General features: G+C 35.3%; 1 protein-coding gene across 13 annotated transcripts in view; it reads left to right on the forward strand.

Moving 5' to 3' along the window:
• PHF14 (PHD finger protein 14) overlaps positions 1-19,444 on the forward strand; it is a 199,050-nt gene that overhangs the window by 42,404 nt on the left and 137,202 nt on the right. For all 13 annotated transcript variants that reach the window (XR_008717611.1, XM_055589861.1, XM_055589862.1 and 10 more), the window contains exons 8-12: positions 14,180-14,326; positions 15,119-15,389; positions 15,687-15,793; positions 16,894-16,989; positions 18,800-18,903. Coding sequence is in view for 12 of the 13 variants with exons in the window: in XM_055589861.1 (XP_055445836.1) it covers positions 14,180-14,326; positions 15,119-15,389; positions 15,687-15,793; positions 16,894-16,989; positions 18,800-18,903 (725 nt within the window). In the remaining variant the exon portion in view is untranslated. The remainder of the gene's footprint in view (positions 1-14,179; positions 14,327-15,118; positions 15,390-15,686; positions 15,794-16,893; positions 16,990-18,799; positions 18,904-19,444) is intronic.

Genomic DNA, 19,444 nt, shown 5'->3' on the forward strand with positions numbered 1-19,444 from the left:
GATGGCATCACTGACTCAATGGACGTGAGTTTGAGCGAGCTCTGGGAGATGGTGGAGGACAGGGAAGCCTGGCGTGTTGCAGCCCATGGGGTCACAAAGAGTTGGACATGAATGAGCGACTGAACAACAACAAATCACTCATGATGGTTGGCAGAAATCCAGAGAGATAAAAGAAATAAGACTCAGCAGATCAGACAAATCTCAGTGAATATCTGGATCAGGGAATCTGTAGGTTAAGGTTATGACTTTACTTCTGGAAACTTTGAACTTTGTAGGCAGGATGGTTTTTTTGTAGCCATTTCTTTTAGAACTTGAGAGGACTTTGCCTTTTATACTGTGATAGTTTGGGTCTCTTTGTATAGTGCCATCCATCATTATTTTTGGTAGACAGTCGCTAAGAGTCAGACATGACTGAGCGACTTCACTTTCCCTTTTCACTTTCATGCATTGGAGAAGGAAATGGCAACCCACTCCAGTGTTCTTGCCTGGAGAATCCCAGGGACGGGGCAGCCTGGTGGGCGGCCATCTATGGGGTCGGACATGACTGAAATGACTTAGCAGCAGCAGCAGCAGCAGCAGCTATTTAATTAATGAAAATGTGTGAAGCAGCCATGTATGAGACGGCAGGTATAATGGGGTCCATAGTGATTTAGAGATTGCATCTCCACATAAAGGCATTCAAATTAAAACAAACAAAATACAGTATTACACTGAATAAATAGTTTACAGTTTGTGGTCTGAATATCTATATTTCTGTGAGCTAATCTGGGGAAATTTACAGAGAAAGTTAGATAAATCACGATGTGGAAACAGGTTTTTTTCCTTGCCTTGCTCCCTCCTTTGATTGATTAGGTAGGAATTCTGGATTTTGGAATAATGAAGTGTGATTTTTCTCTCCCCATCTTGTTAAATGAACTCTCTTTGGGAAAATGATTTAAAGCATATTTGCATGTATTTGTGGTTTCTTCTTGTAAACAGTTATATAGTTGAAAAATCAACTATATAAAGAATATATAAAGAAACTATATAAAGAATTTTGAATAGGATTTTAAAAATACAAGACTTGGCTTGAATCAATATCAATGAAGTTTGCTCTTGTCAGTAAACATCTTGTTAAAATAAACTTCTTGGCTACTTTTCCTGGTTGTACTTGTGTAGATTAAGATTTATGTAATGCATATTTGATGAAAAAATAAATTTTAAATCAAAATAGATGTGCTGTTTGTGGGTATGCCTTGTCTTCTGTTTCAGTTTTATGACATTAGAGAAAGCACTTTTTTTTTGTCTTTTTTTAAGACTGTTTTATTAAGTTGGATATCTTACTTCTTGATGGCTGTTTTATACAGGCAGTCAAAGAAAGGTTGAAAAAGAGCGTGAGTACTTTGGTTTCATCCAGTGACATCATAACCCTAGCATACTTTTTACATCTTTTTATAGCCGTCTGCCATAGTACTTTATCCTATTAGTGACATCTATTCTATTGCTTTTGACCCATTTTGTGAAAATTCTAGATTATTTAGAATATTTAACCATGTTAAGACCCTGGTAAGACCTTGCTCAGACGGTAAAGCATCTGCCTACAATGAGGGAGACCTAGGTTTGATCCCTGGGTCGGGAAGATCCCCTGGAGAAGGCGATGGCACCCTACTCCAGTACTCTTGCCTGGAAAATCCCATGGACGGAGGAGCCTGGTAGGCTACATTCCATGGGGTCGCAAAGAGTTGGACACAACTGAGTGACTTCACTTCACTTCATGACAAAATATATCTTATTGTTAAAACCACACTATAAAACAGGCCCAGTTATGCTGATTGCAACTTATGTTTCATATCATATAGTTAGCCTTAAGATTCCTTATCTTTCACTTAAACCATCTGGTAGTTTCTTCTATGATAAAGTATGATTTTGGTACTGTGAACATTGTTATAATCTGTTACCATGTAAAAAATTCTCTTTGAAATAATGTGAAATTATGTATCAATTTTTTTTCCTACAACCTTTGATTTAATGGATTGAAATCATTCATGAATTAAATTTCAGAGGCTCAAATTAGGTATTTGGTACTGAACTGATGCCTTAATATTGCTAGAAGAACCAGGATTGGTAAGAAAAGCTCTTGTTGGATCAAAATATTTTTAAATGAATTAATGAAGAAGTTACATCCCTTAAAAGTAGGTATTTTGTATGAGATCTTCAGTAATATTTTTATATGGCTGTTTTAGGCATTATTTTAAAAATTATTCTGGATGAATTTTGACAGTTACTCAGATCACTTTCTCTCACACTCCATATCTAATCCATTAGCATATCCTGTCTTCAAAGTATATCTAGGACATGGTCAATGTTATCTTGCTAAGTTCATTGCTCTGCCCTAGTCCAAGTCTTTTTTTGTCAACTGGATTAATAACCTCCCAGCTCTTTCTGGCCTTGTCTTGCTAGAGCAGAGGGTGGCAATTTTTTCTTTTTACTATAAAGAGCCAGATAGTAAATATTTTAGGCTTTGTGGGCCAATGGCTTGTGTGTAACTATTTAACTTTGCCACTGATTATGAAAAATCCATAGACAATATATAAACAAATGAACATGGCTGTGTTCAAATAAAACTGTATTTCCAAAAACAGGCAGTGCCAGATTTGGCTTTTAGGTCCTGCTTTGGTGTCAAGCCTTTTCATAGAGAACAGAGGACATTTTCAGTTGTAGCTAGTATTATCCCATTAAAATCTAAGTCGGATCTGGTCACTCCTTTGCTCAAAACCCTTCAATGGCTTTCCATCTGATTCAAAGTAGAGGCCAGTTTCTCTGCTGATCTATAAGGGTCTGTGTGATCTGGCTTCACATTACCTCTCTGAGTTTATCATTTCCCCTCGTTCAGCCTCATTGGCTCACTTGTTGCTCCTTGAATGGTTGGCCAGGTGAGCTCCTGCTCTGGGCCTCTGTATTTGTTTCCTTGCATGGGCTGCCTTTCCCCCACATGGCTCATTCCCTCACTTTTTTTTTCAGGTCCTCATTCTATATCTACTACTCACTGTGGCGTTTCTTGGTCACCCTGTCTAAAGTTGCAATCCTCCCACTCCCGTAACAGTTTCTATTCTCTTTTCTGCTGCTTTCTTCCCTTTTTAACTAACCTAACCACTGTCCAGTATAGCTCTAGTAGTTTTCTGGTAGTGTCTTTAGGAATTTCTAGGTATAGCACTAATATCATATGCAAACAGTCACAGTTTTACTTCTTTTCCAATTTGAATTCCTTTTCTGTTTCTTCTGTGATTGCTGTGTCGAAGACTTCCAAAATAACTATATTGGATAAAAGTGGTACAAGTTGCTATCCTTATCTTGTTCCTTATCTTGTAGGAAATGCTTTCAGCTTTTCACTCTTGATTATGATGTTAACTGTGGATTTATCGTAAATGGCCTTTTTTTATGTTGAGGAATGTTCCTTCTATGTCCACTTTCTGAAGAGAAATCATAAATAGATGTTGAATTATGTCAGAAGATTTTTCTGCATCTATAAAGATGATCATATGGTTTTTATTTTTCAATTTGTTATTATGGTATATCACATTGATTGGCTTATAGATAGATACTGAAAAATCTTTGCATCCCTAGTATAAGTCCCACTTGATCATGGTGTGTGATAATATGTACGATTCTTTTTATTTTGTTTATTGTCTGTCACTTTCATTAGGACACAGATTATGAGGACAGGGATTTTTTGTTATTATTTTTCACTGTGTTCTCAATGAATAGAATACAAGTTGAGGGACCAATCCCTTCTATCATTCACCTTGTATGTGACCAGCTGTTTAGCATTTAAGGTTTTTTTTTTTCTTTTAAGATTTCATTAAGAAAAGAGTTCTAGAGTAAAATTAGTTTTCAGACCATCATTTTGTGTATAATGAATTGCAATTTGATTTCCCATTTATCCTTGTTTTGATTTCCTATTTATCTACAGGCGTTGCCTGAGGGTATTTCCTTGGTACCTTTTCTTGTGGTATTAGAATAACTTTATTCATACATGTGTCTCTGTCTCTTTGGTTTGCATAAGTTGCTCACTACTTCCTCCAGCTTGGTTACCTGTTAGCAGATAGATCACTTTCACTTTGGTACTTCTCTAAGAATCTTATTTAACTTTTTTTTGAAGTATGACTGTAAGAAATATAATTTACTTGGAATTTATACAGATTATCAACTGCTCCAAACATTTACATGAGCCATATTATTAGATATTTATGTTCTTGGATAAAATTATTTTGACTCTTAACTATTATTCGTTTAGTTGATGTGTACTTTTTATACTTTTGTTGTTGTTGAAAGCCTTATTGATTTTTTTCTTTTGTTTAATCTGAGAATGTTGATGAGCCTGTTTCTCAGTACATTATGTAGTGTTTTTTCTCTCAATTCTTAATAGTAGGTGTAGCTGTGTGTTTGCTTATTAACTGGTTTCTGATACTGTGAATTATGTTACTGATTGCAATAACTTCTTTAATTTTCTGGAAATTTCAGAGCCTCATGTGGAGTCTACTACCAATGTGCTTGTGACTTTTATGATAAATGTTTTGGTTGTTCATCTTTTTGATGTTGTACCTTATCTAGGCTTTTGGAAGCAAGTAATAGAATACTTAGCTGTGGTAGCCATGTATTAACTATCTCATGACAGGAGACCTAAACAATAGTAGTTCTGGGGTTGTTTCAGAAGCTCAATGATTAAGTCTTATTTTATTCTTCTATTCTACCAACATCAATATGCTTTTCTTTTTGGTTCCTAACCTTGTTGTCTCATGGTCTCAATATTGCTGGAATAGCTCTAAATAAGCGCTGTGTTCTTTCATTATATAATTCAAAACAGAGGAGGAGGGGAGAGGGTTCTCTTATCATTAGGACTGAAAAATTTTCTCATATGTTCACTCCAGTAGATTGTCCTATTATCTCATATGTCAAAATAGTCATTATGGCTATCGTTAGCAGTGCGATAAGATGAATTGGTGAAACCTGACATTTTCAGTTTCTGTCAGAGAAAATGAATTTTACAAAAAGGGAATATGTTGGAAGGGAATGGCCGGGGGAGTCAGAAGCTAACAAACAGTTTGCTACAACCAGCCTAAGAAGTTGGCAGTTTATTTCCTTTCACTGTAGCTCAGCCATATACTTAGATCAAATGAAGTAGTGTTTTTATCAGGTATTAAAAGAAGGAAAAGAAGAATCAGTTATTTTGAATAAAAGAAAGAAACAAATGAAAATGTCACCATTTCCATTTTTCCCTTCCTTGCTTCACAGTAGAATTCTGATGTTCTGGCCTTTCTTTTCCCTGGGTTTGATCTGTTACCTGATCTTTGTCTTTTAAGAGTGTCATTCCCTTTCCTTCCTGCCTCCCTCATCATAGTGGAATTGGCTTCTCAGTAGTCCTTCCTTTCCAAGACTTTTTTTTCTTATTGGTTTTTTTTTTTTTTTTTTGACGTTAATATTGGCTTTAGTTTTATAATCTTACACAGAGAACTTTAAGGAATATTCTGTATGTCTGGGCTTCATCTTATTTTTTCCTACTTCATTTTTCCTTTCGTTTCATTATTCACTCTCACCTTCTAAACACACACACACTACAGTCCTTACTTAGTTTTTAAAATTAATAATTAAAGCTTAATTATCTTATGCTTTACATATTTTGATAAGCCATCTCAAATCTTTTTTTAATAATATAAATAAGAAATAACCTATAGGATAAAAACACACCAGTTCTGTTTTTAATAAAGAGTTTATATCATAATTTTTCAGTTAACTTTGTGAATTTTGTGTCAGTGTCTAAGACTGTATTTTTATCTGCTTATAAACTGCAATTAAAAATAATGAATTTGGAATAGTGTGACTATGTGTAAGGAAATAATAAAATAGAATAAATACAAATGGATAATTCCTAAGTATGTGCAGAGCTGGTTATTAGGCCTTTTCCTAGATAAACAGATATTGCATAAGTTGAACTTTAGGCTGCAGAATAAATTAACATAGGTTTTCTTTTTGTTTTAACAGATATGGTTAAAAAATGAAAAGTAGAATTGAATACTTTAAAGTGTTATATAATCATTAAATCATATGTATTTTCCTGCAAGGAAGAAATATTAATGTCAGATTTTAATGAGCTTAATATAAATAGTTAATACCTAATGTTTTTGTAGAATCTGATGCCAAAGGATAATTTTGCTGTCATAAAATATTATTTTCCTGTTAGCTAGATTAATATTAATTTTTTTATATAAAAGATATAGATAAGGATAATATTTTAATGATGGGTAAAGAAACTGCTTTATTCTTTTAAATAAGTATCATTTACATAAAATTCTTAATATAAATTTAGATTTAGTTCACCTTTGTTTTAGACCACCATATTTTGCATATAATATGTATGAGTTTTAAGAATGGATAAAATGCTTAAGTCATAAAAGTGAAAAATGAACAGGTGATAAATGCTAAAAATGGGAAAAAATAGACCTTTAAAAATGAGATCAAATTGAATACAGATTCTTAGCTAGAATAAGATCTCAATAAAGTTAAGTTGGTTACTTTAGTTTTTATAGAAAAGGGTACTAAACAGCTGTATGCATGGTTTTGTTTATGGTTCAGAAAATATGTACATTTTGAAATTTTTCTTTTTTGGTATCTAGACACTAGTCATTTGTGCATTAGTGTAGTAGTGTAGTGTTAGTTGGAGAAGGCAATGGCACCCCACTCCAGTACTCTTGCCTGGAAAATCCCATGGGCGGAGGAGCCTGGTGGGCTGCAGTCCATGGGGTCGCTAAGAGTCGGACATGACTGAGCGACTTCACTTCCACTTTTCACTTTCATGCATTGGAGAAGGAAATGGCAACCCACTCCAGTGTTCTTGCCTGGAGAATCCCAGGGATGGGGGAGCCTGGTGGGCTGCCGTCTCTGGGGTCGCACAGAGTTGGACACGACTGAAGCGACTTAGTAGTAGTAGTAGTAGTGTTAGTTGCTCAGTTGTGTCCAACTGTTTGCGACCCCATAGACCACGGCCCACAGTCTCCTCTGTCTATGGAATTCTTCAGGCAAGAACACTGCAGTGGGTTGCCACTTCCTTCTCCAGCATTTGGGCATTGAATTTGCATTAAAATTTTTCATCTGTAAAAGGTTCTAGAAATTTCAAGTACTAGATTCAAGAAATTAAGAAATCTTGCTTAGATTTATTGTTTTTATTCTTTGGTCTTCATCTTCTGGGAGTTTCAGATTTGAGTACAAGACTCCTTAAAAAGTAAACTAAAACTGTATGTTAAATAGTTAATCATGTACTGTTTGCAAAGGCATCGCAGTTGAGGGCTGAATTATCTAACTCAGCAAGCATTTGTGGAACGTGACTATCAGGAGTAAGTCCTTATTGAATTCATGTTCTAAAACTGAGTTGTTTTGTTAGGGGTGACCTAAACTTTGTTTACAAACAGTGAAATTTATATTCAAACATAACTTCATAGTACTCATTTAACATCAGTCAGTCATGATTGAGGGCCTATGCATATGTGCAAGACACTATAAACTCTAGGTTTGGGGGTGGAGGAGTTTGTCAGGGAGCATAAAAATAGCTTTAAGTCACGTAGATGGGGTTAGATAGTAAACACAATGAAATGGAAAAGAGTCTTACAAGACAACATTAAAAGATGTCACAGGTGCCTCTGATGGACAAGAAGTGCTGTAAATACAGAAATAAGATTCCCTAGAAGAATCAAAAACTTGAGTGGACCTTCTTGGCCTGTCTATCTCTTACCTTTGAACTATTTAAGGATTACAGATTAATGCTTTTTACTGTCATTCATTCAGCATATTTATTCAACAGATATATTGAGCTACTGTGTATTAGACTTTGCTGTGGAGCCTATAGAGATTTGAACAAAATAAACTGTTCTTAAGGTAGCTTACATTTGAATGGCAGGTTGGGAGAGGACAGATAGTGAAAAAGTTTACCAGAGAATACCAATACTTTTGAGACAAACGAGTAATCACTTCTCTGTCTCCCAGACTTAAGGGTTTATCCTCAACTCACTGCTATATTGTGATACGTATTATGAAGAAATACAAAGCAGGATAAAGTATGTAGGGACTAAGGGAAGTAGGACAGTACTGTTTTATATGGGGAGATCAGAGGTGGGCTCTCTAAGAAGGCGACATTTTGTGGAAAAAATGTAAGGAAAATGGTAGGGAGCTTATGTTTTTTTGACAGGAGAGTGTTACAGGCAGGGGGAACAGAATATAGAGGCTCTGAGGTAGAAACATGGTTGGTTTGAGGACCAAGAAGAACTGGTATGGCTGATACAGAGGTGGGGCTGGTGTTTGGTAAGAGGAGAGGAAGGAGGTCATAGAGGCAGCAGGCAGCTGCATCATGTAGGGACTGGAAGAACATGAGAATGACTTTGGATTTACCCTCTTGAGTGAGATGGAAAGCCATCAGATTTGCATAGAGAACATGTGAGTCAACTGATGTTTAGAAGGACAACCCTGATGGTTGTGTTCAGTATAGACTATAGAGAGGCGAAGGTGAAAGTAGGGAGAACAAATAGAATGGTTTAGGGTTTTAAGGATAGAGGTAATAAGAAATGACATATTTTGTAGATATCTGTTGAGAGATTGTGGAGTAAACAGAGAGAGAGAGGAAAAGGGTGATTTCTCTTTAGCCTGAACTTCTAGTTCAGTTGCTCAGTCATGTCTGACTCTTTTTGACACCAGAGAATGCAGTACGCCACACTTGCCTGTCCATCAACAACTCCCAGAGCTTGCTCAAACTTGTGTCCATTGAGTTGGTGATACAATCCAACCATCTCATCTTCTGTTGTCCCCTTCTTCTTTTGCTTTCAATATTTCCCTTCATCAGAGTCTTTTCCAATGAGTGAGTTCTTTGCGTTAGGTGGCCAAAGTATTGGAGCTTCAACTTTAGCATCAGTCCTTCCAATGAATAATGAGGACTGGTTTCCTTTAGGTTTGACTGGTTTGATCTCCTTGCTGTCCAAGGGACTCTCAAAAGTCTTTGCCAACACACAGTTCAAAAGCATCAATTCTTCGGCGCTCAGCTTTCTTTATAGTCCAACTCTCACATCCGTACATGACTACTGGAAAAACAATAGCTTTGACTGGACGGACCTCTGTCGGTAAAGTACTCTCTGCTTTTTAATATGCTGTCTAGATTGGTCATAGCTTTTCTTCCAAGGAGCAAGCATCTTTTAATTTCATGGCTGCAGTCACCATCTGCAGTGATTTTGGAGCCCAAGAATATAAAGTCTGTCACTATTTTCATTGTTTTCCCATCTATTTTCCACAAAGTGATGGGACAGGATGCCATGATCTTAGTTTTTCAAATGTTGAGTTTTAAGTCAGCTTTTTCACTTTCTTCTTTCACTTTCATCAAGAGGCTCTTGTGGAGCTTCTAGTAGACTGGGGTTATGGTTTACTGAGGTAGAAAAGACTGCAGGAAGAGCAGATTTATTGCAGGAGAGAAGGAAATTGAGGACAGTTTTGGACATGTTGAGTTCAAAACGCCTGTTAGGCCTGTAAGTGGAGACATCAGGTAGGTAGTTGACTATCAGAATCTGAAGTTTAGGGAAGCAATCAAGGCTAAAGATACAGATTTGGGAGTGTCAGGGTATAGATAGTATTTATGGTGAGATGACTAGGTGAAATTACCTAGAGTATACGAGGAGAAGGAGATGGGAAGAGTTCTGATGACAGTCATAGGGCTACCTTGGCATTCAACAGCATTGAAATTTGGGGAAATAAGGAGGAATCTACCAAGGAGTCTGAGGTAGTCATTAGTGAGGTTAAAAAAAAAAACAACTAAGACAAGTGTTTCAAAGAGAGAGTAAACAAGTTGTGTCAAAGGAATAAGGTTAAGACTGAGAAATGACCATTGGGTTTGTCATAATGAAGGTCAGTTTTGACTTGAGAGGAGCTATTAGAGAAGTTGAGACTAGTTGAAAACTTAGGAGTGGAACAGAGTTAAGACAGCTGATATGGGCAGTGCTTTAGATTTTTCCTTTTAAGGGGGACTTTGAAGTGACCTACAAATGAGAGCCCAGGGAATGTCTTTTAAGTATTTTTAAAGGATATTACAGTGTTTTTAGTATGCCAGTAGAGAGAAAAAAATGTGCAAGAGGTAGAATTGCTGGAGGGAAGATGGGGTGGAATTAATTGCAACTGAAGGTCAACCTTAGATAGGAACATTGGTTAGTTTATCCCTGGTAACAGGAGATTAGTCAGAGGATATGTGTAGACATGCAGATGAGTTGAGGTATGCAGTGATTGGAGGTTGTGGAAGTTCTCATTTAATTGCTTTTCTCCTCTCTTCAAAACCTCTCCAGTGAAATAAATAAAGCCATCATCTGCAAGTGCTGAAACTCCAGTACTTTGGCCACCTCATGTGAGGAGTTGACTCATTGGAAAAGATTCTGATGCTGGGAGGGATTGGGGACAAGAGGAGAAGGGGACGACAGAGGATGAGATCGCTGGATGGCATCACTGACTCGTTGGACGTGAGTCTGAGTGAACTCCGGGAGTTGGTGATGGACAGGGAAGCCTGGCGTGCTGTGATTCATGGGGTCGCAAAGAGTCGGACACGACTGAGCGACTGATCTGATCTGATCTGATCTGATTGAAAGTTTTAGAGATGAAGGTGTTCAGTGATTATCTATAAAAATGGAATGGAAATTAATTTGGGAATGTGTTCAGATGCTCTGATGCAGGTTAAAATAGGGGAAGAGTTGGATTTACCTGTGCTTTAGGTTTTGTCAAGTGAAGCTAGATGAGGAAGAGAGGAACAAGTGAAGAGAGGACTGCATCTTGCAAACAAGTAATTAATTGATGGGCCATGAAATAATCAGGTAAAGAGGGCAATCATGTGCATGAGCTCTGGGGCAGTCAGAGGATAAAAGTCTGTACATTGGATATCTGAAAGGTATTAAAAACTTGTTTGAGTCTGAAAAGAAGTGATGAGGAAAGATAAAAGATAATGCTCAGAGAATACTTGAGGAATTGTGTTATGGAAAGAGTTCAGAATCTAGGTACAGTCATAGGAATTAAATGGCTGAGGTGAGGTGGAAAAGATGGTGTTGTAACTGAGAAGATAAACATGCTTTGCTCCTAACTCATGATAGTATTTACACTTTTCTGATTTCAATAAACAGTTTTATGCAGATACCAATAAAGCTTCTACTTTTCTTAAAAATAGTCCATTTTTACAAGCGCCAGTTGGTTCTCAATGTACAAGATTCCTAATAGTTTCTTTCAGCTTATAGTCCTTTCAACTGGTGAATCAGTGTTAGTCAGGGAGCTTTGTTTGGAAAAAATTGTTTTAGTTTTAAGATTCTAGAACAAATCATGAAATTCAGAGGTCCACAAGCTAAATGTGACCTGAAGATACATTTTGTTTGATAAGAATAGTGCAATAAAAAGATAACTTGAGTTGATGGGGCATTCCAGTTTGTCATGGGTCCCCACCATTTACCCCACATTCCACTTTTCCCCCTACTTCCATCATTATTTTTGTCTTATAATTTCCCAGCATCTTTACATCCTTTTACTCATTTATGTTTACTGGTAACTGTTTCTCAAGGCATTCACATTTAGAACTCTTTGCCTTAGACCTACTGAAACGCAATCTCCAGAGCTGGGATTTTGTCATTTCTATTTGGAAATGTCCTTAAGTAAATCTGATGACAGACAATGTTTGAAAAAGACAGCTTTTACTTAATAGCAGTGGATCTTGGTCAGCAACTTAACCTCTCTTGTTTTCAGTTTTCTATCCATAAAGTTGATATTAAAATAATAGAACTCACCTCATGTGGTAGTGATAAGAGATAAATGAGATAGTATGAAAACAGGCACTAAGCCTGGTACATGGTAAATATTTAGAAAATTTTTTCCCTTTCCATTTTCTACTGGGAATAGGATCTTGAAAGTTTCTCTAGGCAAGATGAGGGGATAGTCCAAGTCAACCAGATTATTAATTAGCACACTATTTTGAATGGTTTAATAAAACTGAATAGCCAGTAACTTGAACAAGGAAGACGTTAAATTCTTTCTATGATTCCAGATTGATTTTATGTTCAGGGGAGTTTGGTTCCAGGGACCAGGTGCCTCTTACTCATTGCTTCATATTCCTTTAGTTTGTTGTACTTTCTCACATGGTCAGAGATGGTTTATCACCACCTTGTCTGGGTTGTACCCCGTTGGTAGGAAGGAAGAGAAGGTGAAGAGTGGACATTTCCTTTCAAGGGTCTGGTTAAGAAATTTCATAAACTTCATTGGCTGGAACTTACCACATAGCCATACTCAGCTGCTGAGGGTCTGGAGTAGAAATTTTCTAGCATCATTATCCAGTGGAAACTCAGAAGATTCTAGTACTAAGGGGAAAAAGATGAAGATAATGTTAACGGATAGTGGTTGCTTGGTATATCTGTTTCATTCTCTAAAAAAAATTAATCCCTTGGTCTTGATAGCCTTAGACTTAGGATTTATTGTCCCCAATCCCAAGTCACGAAACAAAAGAAAAATGACTTGGGCTACTTCGTCCTTTTCATGTATCTCTTTGACCAGAGATGACTGGTCTTTTTGTTAAGTCAGAGTCTTGACTCTAATGCTTAACTGACCTATGCAAGCATGAATCCTATCTCTGATAACTCAATTTCAACATTACCTACTACTTTAAGAAGAGTAGAATGGTTCTTGAGATCATTTTGACTATAGTTCAATATATTCTTTATTTCCACTTACTCTCTTCTGTTGCCAGGATGTGTAGAGCACGTTGTGAGAAAGCAGCTGTGTGTGAGTGTGAATGAGAGAGAGAGAGAAAGAATCCAATCTCCTTTCTACATTTTTTGAATTTATTTCTGTACCTATATGAAGTTATTATTATTAAACCTTTTTTGTTAATGAGTTAACAGAGACCCAGAGATAATTAGCAGCTTGTTTAAAGCCACAAAAATCTTTAATTGGTGGGGCCAGGTTTTATTGTCCAGGTTTTTATATATCCAGATTCTCATTACAATATTCACAGTGCTATATTGTAACATCTGTGGATATCATACTAGAAAATGGCATTACATACTTTGCTGTTTTTAATGTTAAGGACACTTTGGTTTTACTATATGATGATTTTTCTTTTTGTACTTTTCATTTGTTTCTTCTTTTGTTAGCATCATCAGTTCTCTTTGGGTTGTAAAACCCCACCTTACTAAGAGACTCTAACATAACTCAGGTAAAAACCGTATGGGCAGCTTATCTGTTTTTTATTTGGGACAGACCTGAAGAATGAAGTACTTATTACTTTGCTGGCAGTCACATTGCAGAATGCTTTTTTTTTTTGCCTACATATTTACAATTTTTTTCCTATTTTTGATAGTAGATTTCCTTTTATGTTTTTGTATCCTATTATTTATGAATATGTACCCATTAAGGTAGTACCATAAAATAAGACTGTGAGACAGCTGTGTTTCCATTTGAGGTTTTAGAATTTTGTAAAGAGTTAAAGAGAATATCTGAAGTGTTTTATTGACAAGGCCTGGCCTTTTTTTTTAAACATCTTATTTTGTATTAGGGTATAGCTGATAAACAAACAATACTGTGATAATTTCTGGTAAACAGTGAAGGGACTCAGCCATACATATACGTGTATCCATTCTCCCCTAAACTCCCCTTCCATAAAACCTGGCCTTCTTAATCTAGTTTTATCCTAGGTAGAGTTTGCCTGTGCATTTCTCGTCAGTTAGAAATGCCCTATTGTTGACTAGTCCTATATTTTCTAGATATGTTGTTGTTTTATCATATTAATCTATGTATTAATAACTTTAATGATGGTTTCTACCTATGCCTATTAATATCTTATTTGTTTTAAACAGTGATTTTTTTTTTTTTAGGTAACAATTATAACTTAATGTAATGCCTAAGTTTTGATTTCAGTATTTTTTAAATCCACAAGGCTGTATAAAGAAAAAAAATTGTTAATTTGAATTTGGTATATAGATTAAGTTCCTAAAGCAGCAATTTTTATCATTATGTATAAAACTTAATTTTGTAATTTATTTTTAGGCCAGCACTGTGGTATATTCTTCAAAAAGGAAATATTATCTCTTATGGCTTTTTTTAAAATGGCCCTTTGGAGTAAAAATGTTCATTTCCCCCTCTCTGTTTTTTTATATAGGATATAGCAGATCCATTTTTTGCTTATTGTAAGCAACATGCAGATAGGTTAGACAGAAAGTGGAAGAGAAAAAACTACTTGGCTCTACAATCCTATTGTAAAATGTCTTTACAAGAGAGAGAGAAGCAGTTATCACCAGAAGCACAGGTATGAGATTCATTCCAAAACTTGTGTTTTTTTCTTTCAAGGGTATAGATTTCAGGGAATTCCCTGGTGATTCAGTGGTTAGGACTCTGTGCTCTTACTGCTGAGGGCTCCAGTTTGATCCCTGGTAACAGAGCTAAGATCCCACAAGCTGTATATAGCCTGGCCAAAAAAAAGAAGTTAGAAATTTAAGATCTCATGCATCTTTGATATATGATGTATAATTGTGAAATTTGGTTAGTGTAATTGTGAAATTATCTAGAAAGTGGACTGTCATTAAGGTAAATGGAGAGTATAGTTTGTGTTTGAATACATTACTCATCATCTAGTCTCAACAAAGCAGTCATTTATAAAACATGTTTCTAATACATTAAAGAATGTGGCTTAGAGGAAATTATTCTATCAATCAGTGCAATATGTTGACCACATCTTTTTTTCAGTCTGTTCTAAGATTCATATGTGCAAAGACTTTGATTAGTTTGCCTGTCATGAAATATATTTGTATGTAAATTAAGTAAATTTATGAAGACTAGTACAAGGCTAGTTGAGAAACCTCAGCTTAATTATACTAGTTTTTGACAATTAATCATAGGCTAGGGCAGTTGTTAACTAGGGGTAGACCTAATTTATCATAACCCAAGAATTATGCTGTGGATATTAAGGACTGTGGATAGATATAATTTGCCTCAACAGAGGAACTTCTGATCATCCTTACTCTTGCTAAGTATGGAAATAAAAATCATAAGTATGTTCCATTTTAATATCTTTTAAAATTTGTATACGTTTCTTTTATAGGCAAGGATCAATGCTCGGCTTCAGCAGTATCGTGCCAAAGCAGAACTAGCTCGATCCACCAGACCCCAGGCCTGGGTTCCGAGGGAAAAATTGCCCAGACCACTCACTAGCAGTGCTTCAGCCATTCGCAAACTTATGCGGAAAGCAGAACTCATGGGGATCAGTACAGATATCTTCCCAGTGGACAATTCAGATACTAGTTCTAGTGTGGATGGAAGGAGAAAGCATAAGCAACCTGCTCTCACTGCTGATTTTGTGAATTATTATTTCGGTCAGTATAGGCCCTGATGCATGCACGTTTTCACTGAGAACAGTTTGCTGATAGAAATATTTGATACACTGTCAATGTTTAGAAATTTACTAGTCTTGGTACATATATCAAGTATGTTTATTTTCCTAATAAGTTGTGGATTGTTGTAAAATGCTAATTTAATGTATTTGTGAGTAGAGTTAAAAGTGTCTAGGTTTATCCATGTGATCATCTCTATGGCTAGCTTCTTCCTTTGTGTATTTTGTATATCAGCTTTTATTTTCTTCTAAACTAAAATTGGATATTTAATTTAACTAGAGAGAAATATGCGCATGATTCAAATTCAGGAAAATATGGCTGAACAAAAGAATATAAAGGATAAATTAGAGAATGAACAAGAAAAGCTTCATGTGGAATATAATAAGGTAAAACAAACAACGTAATGTAATTACATCTTACTGATGATTTCTTATGTTTCATTTTGAAATTCCTCTGGAGTTTCTACGACTTGTCTGTAATTCCAACCCCTCGTTATCTTCATTACCGTCACTAACACTGAGTACTTTCCATGTGCCAGGCACAGTTTTGAGCATTTTTACTTGTGTTAACTCATCTCATTCTCACTTCAGCTTTATAATGTGGCTTATGATTTCTGCTCCCTTTTTCAGAAGTGTAAACTGAATCCTAAACAGGTGAAGTAATTTGCCCAGGTTCACAAAGGTAGTCAAGGCATAGAGTTGGGGTTTGAGGCCCAAGTCTGACTCCATTTATCTTTCTAAGTTATAGAAAACTTTAAAACTTACTTTTGAATTACTGTTTTTCTTAAATTGTTTTGTTACTTTTGATTAAAAAAAAAAATCTCCTGATTAAAATTTCTCTTCTACATCTTCATTCTAAAGATGAAGAAGTTCATGAAGAAATGTATAAAAGCAAGTTGTGACTAAATGTGAGATAATAAGTAACATGAGCAAAATCTGGATTGACTTTTTTTTCTTTTGGCTGTGTTGGGTCATCTTTGGGTGTGAGGGCTCAGTAATGCGGCATGTGGGCTTCTCTAGTTGCAGAGCTCAGGCTCACTTGACCTGAGGCATGTAAGATCTTAATTCCCCAACCAGAGATCAAATCTGCGTCCCTTTCATTGAAAGGCAGATTCTTAACCACTGGACCGCAGGGAGGTCCCCAGGATTGACTTATTGATAAATATCATTTTCTTATTGGAAAAATGGTGGGAGTGCACTTTGATACACTCATAAGGGTTAATTAGTGTGTCTGTGAAATTATATAGTAAACTATAATAGAATATGTAAGTATCATTATTAGTAAAATGCTAACATAAAATGTTTACTTTTTTTGGTGCTTCTTAAATAGTTGGAGACTTTCATTTTTCAGTGTATTGTGACTTGAATGTGTTAAATATATGTGGACTAGAAATGTAGATATTTTGGACATTGATAAATTATTTATATTTTCAAATATGTTACTGAATATTGTAATAGTCTACTAATTTGAATTGTTTACATTATAGCTCTGTGAATCTTTGGAAGAACTACAAAACATGAATGGAAAACTTCGAAGTGAAGGACAAGGAATATGGGCCTTACTAGGCAGAATCACAGGGCAGGTTAGTTTCTTTCCAATTGCTCTCTCCTTCTCTTCTTGCTTTCTGTATGATTTCAAAGATTGGATCTCTAATACAACTGTCACTTCACTAACTGAAGAATTCTGTTTAATCACGGCCAACTAATCCTCTGGGATAATGGTTTCTGCCTGAAATGCATCTAGAGCTTTGCAAGCTGCCTACTGAGAACCTGTAGCTTAATATGGTTGTTTTAACAGCTATCTTGTTTGCAAAATTTTTTCATTTGCTCTAACTGATTGACCTGTCATTTGTGATGAAGCTAAGATTTGAAGCATGAGTTACTCCTACCATATTCTTCTGCCTCTATGCAGCAGTTTTAGATTCCTTGCCACATTTCTTCTGTCCTATTCTTGTGCTATAAGTAGTTGTTGTTTTTTTTAATGGGGGAAATGTAAAAGGAAAACTGGAATTTTTTTCATGTTGATGGGTTTTGAACTTACAAGGAATGGTTTTTGAAATTTAATGTTAAAGTGTAGTTTTTCCCTTCATTAGTTTTATTTTAATTATGAAAGAAATTACTTTATCCTTGAACATATTGAGCCTATTAAAGTTCTTGGTATTGTAAAGAACAATCATTGCCAAATGGATTTCTTTGAATGCTTTTTTTAGTACTGTGTATTTAATTCTTAAATTAATAATTCATTTGAATAATTTAAGTTATTTCTTTAAGGATGATGGAGACTCACTGTGGTCTTTTCACCATGGAAATAGTTTTATTTGTGAAGGAAGGTTTTTAAAGAACAGATATTTTTTGCGGTACTTATTTTAAAGGTTTATAAAGAGCCAAATTCATTATATAGGTTGTATAGACACATTATTTTAGAAAGTAATACATACTGATATGTATTATGCCATGCTAGCTTTGAAGATGCTTCTTTTGTGAAAAGGGTGTATGTGGCATATAGTATAATGAATAACATAAGAGGTGAGGATGAGTAGTTATATATGCACAGTTGACCTTTGTTTCTATTGATAGGCTGTTGGTGAATATTTGAAGATTATAGTGTTTTATATTTTATATTTAGTGAAATTAATATTGAATACAAGCATATTAGTTTATTTGGCAAGCTAGCATTATCTTTTGGCCAGATTTGCAGGTTTGTCTCATAAGAATCTATTTAGTATAAGTTATGAAAGAGCATTTTAATTTATTAAATCACTTGAAACAGAAGCATGTGCATTTTTGTGTGCAAATGTAAAATACACAGGAGAAGTAGAATTTGTTTGTACCACTTGGCAGGACACTTTTTTTCCGGTTGGTTGAACTGATGCAGGCCCACTGGGCCACTGAGAAATGACTTTGATAGATGGTTGCTGTCTGAGAAGCTAGTATACTACAGATCAGTAGAAACCCAAAGAGAATCTAATTCGCTTTGTGAAGAGTTTGGTCCAATAAGATAATTTTTCTAATTAACCTTTGGAGCACCAGTGTAGATGTGGTGTTTAAGAAAATAAACGGCCTCAATACTCTTTTTGTCGTGTTCTTTTTTTTTGTTCAAGTTCTTGAATTCTTGTCCTTGTCTTTCACTTTTAAAGCTAAAGTAGGAGTTTAATTTTCACAATGTTTTAGTGGTCCAGAGAAAATTGATGAAAGTATGTAATTATAGGCTTCTCACAGCAGTGACTATGAGACAAAAACTCATTTTAGTCCTTTTTGCCAGTGTAAAACCTTGTAAAACATTCCCCCTCAAGATCCTAGCATATTAGTTGACTTGAACGGCGCATAAAGAAAAATGTTGCTTTATATTTTTTCTTTGAAAACAAAATAAACTGCATTTGTTCAAATCAATAGAAGTTGAACATACCGGCAATTTTGCGAGCACCCAAGGAGAGAAAACCAAGTAAAAAAGAAGGGGGCACACAAAAGGCATCGACTCTTCCTGCAGTACTTTATAGGCAAGTAATGAAATTTTGACAGATTAATATAGTGTATTTTTAAATGGATACTTTTTAGTAGCAAGATGCTTTAAATATTTGTGAATGAATTATGTTTATATCAGAATTTAAAGTTAAATGTGTTTGAAGTTCATTTTATTAATACCTTCATCAAAAATACTTCCCAGACTGAATGATGATAGGATAGAGTCGCTCCTCTTTTAATGATAAATCACTTTTTGTATACTTTAAGTAACTGGGGTTATATGTGCACAAACTCCATGGAAACTCCTCTTTAGAGAATTGGAAAGTGAGTTTTAAGTAATGTACATGATTATTTTTTTAAATAGTTAAAACAATGTGTTAGATAAATGGACATTTATATTTTATTTTGCTTGAGTGAGTTTTAGAGGTTTACATGTGTTTTTAGGTAGTGTTGGATATATTATAGTTTGAATTACTGCCTTTGTACAGTGGTAGTGGTGGATAATGAAGATAAGTTTTAGATTTGAATCTGTCTATATTTTTTTTTCTCTCTGTGCTCAGTTGTAGTAATTTCATT

The sequence above is a fragment of the Bubalus kerabau genome, chromosome 8 (assembly GCF_029407905.1).
Source record: "Bubalus kerabau isolate K-KA32 ecotype Philippines breed swamp buffalo chromosome 8, PCC_UOA_SB_1v2, whole genome shotgun sequence".
NCBI classification, from domain to species: domain Eukaryota; kingdom Metazoa; phylum Chordata; class Mammalia; order Artiodactyla; family Bovidae; genus Bubalus; species Bubalus kerabau.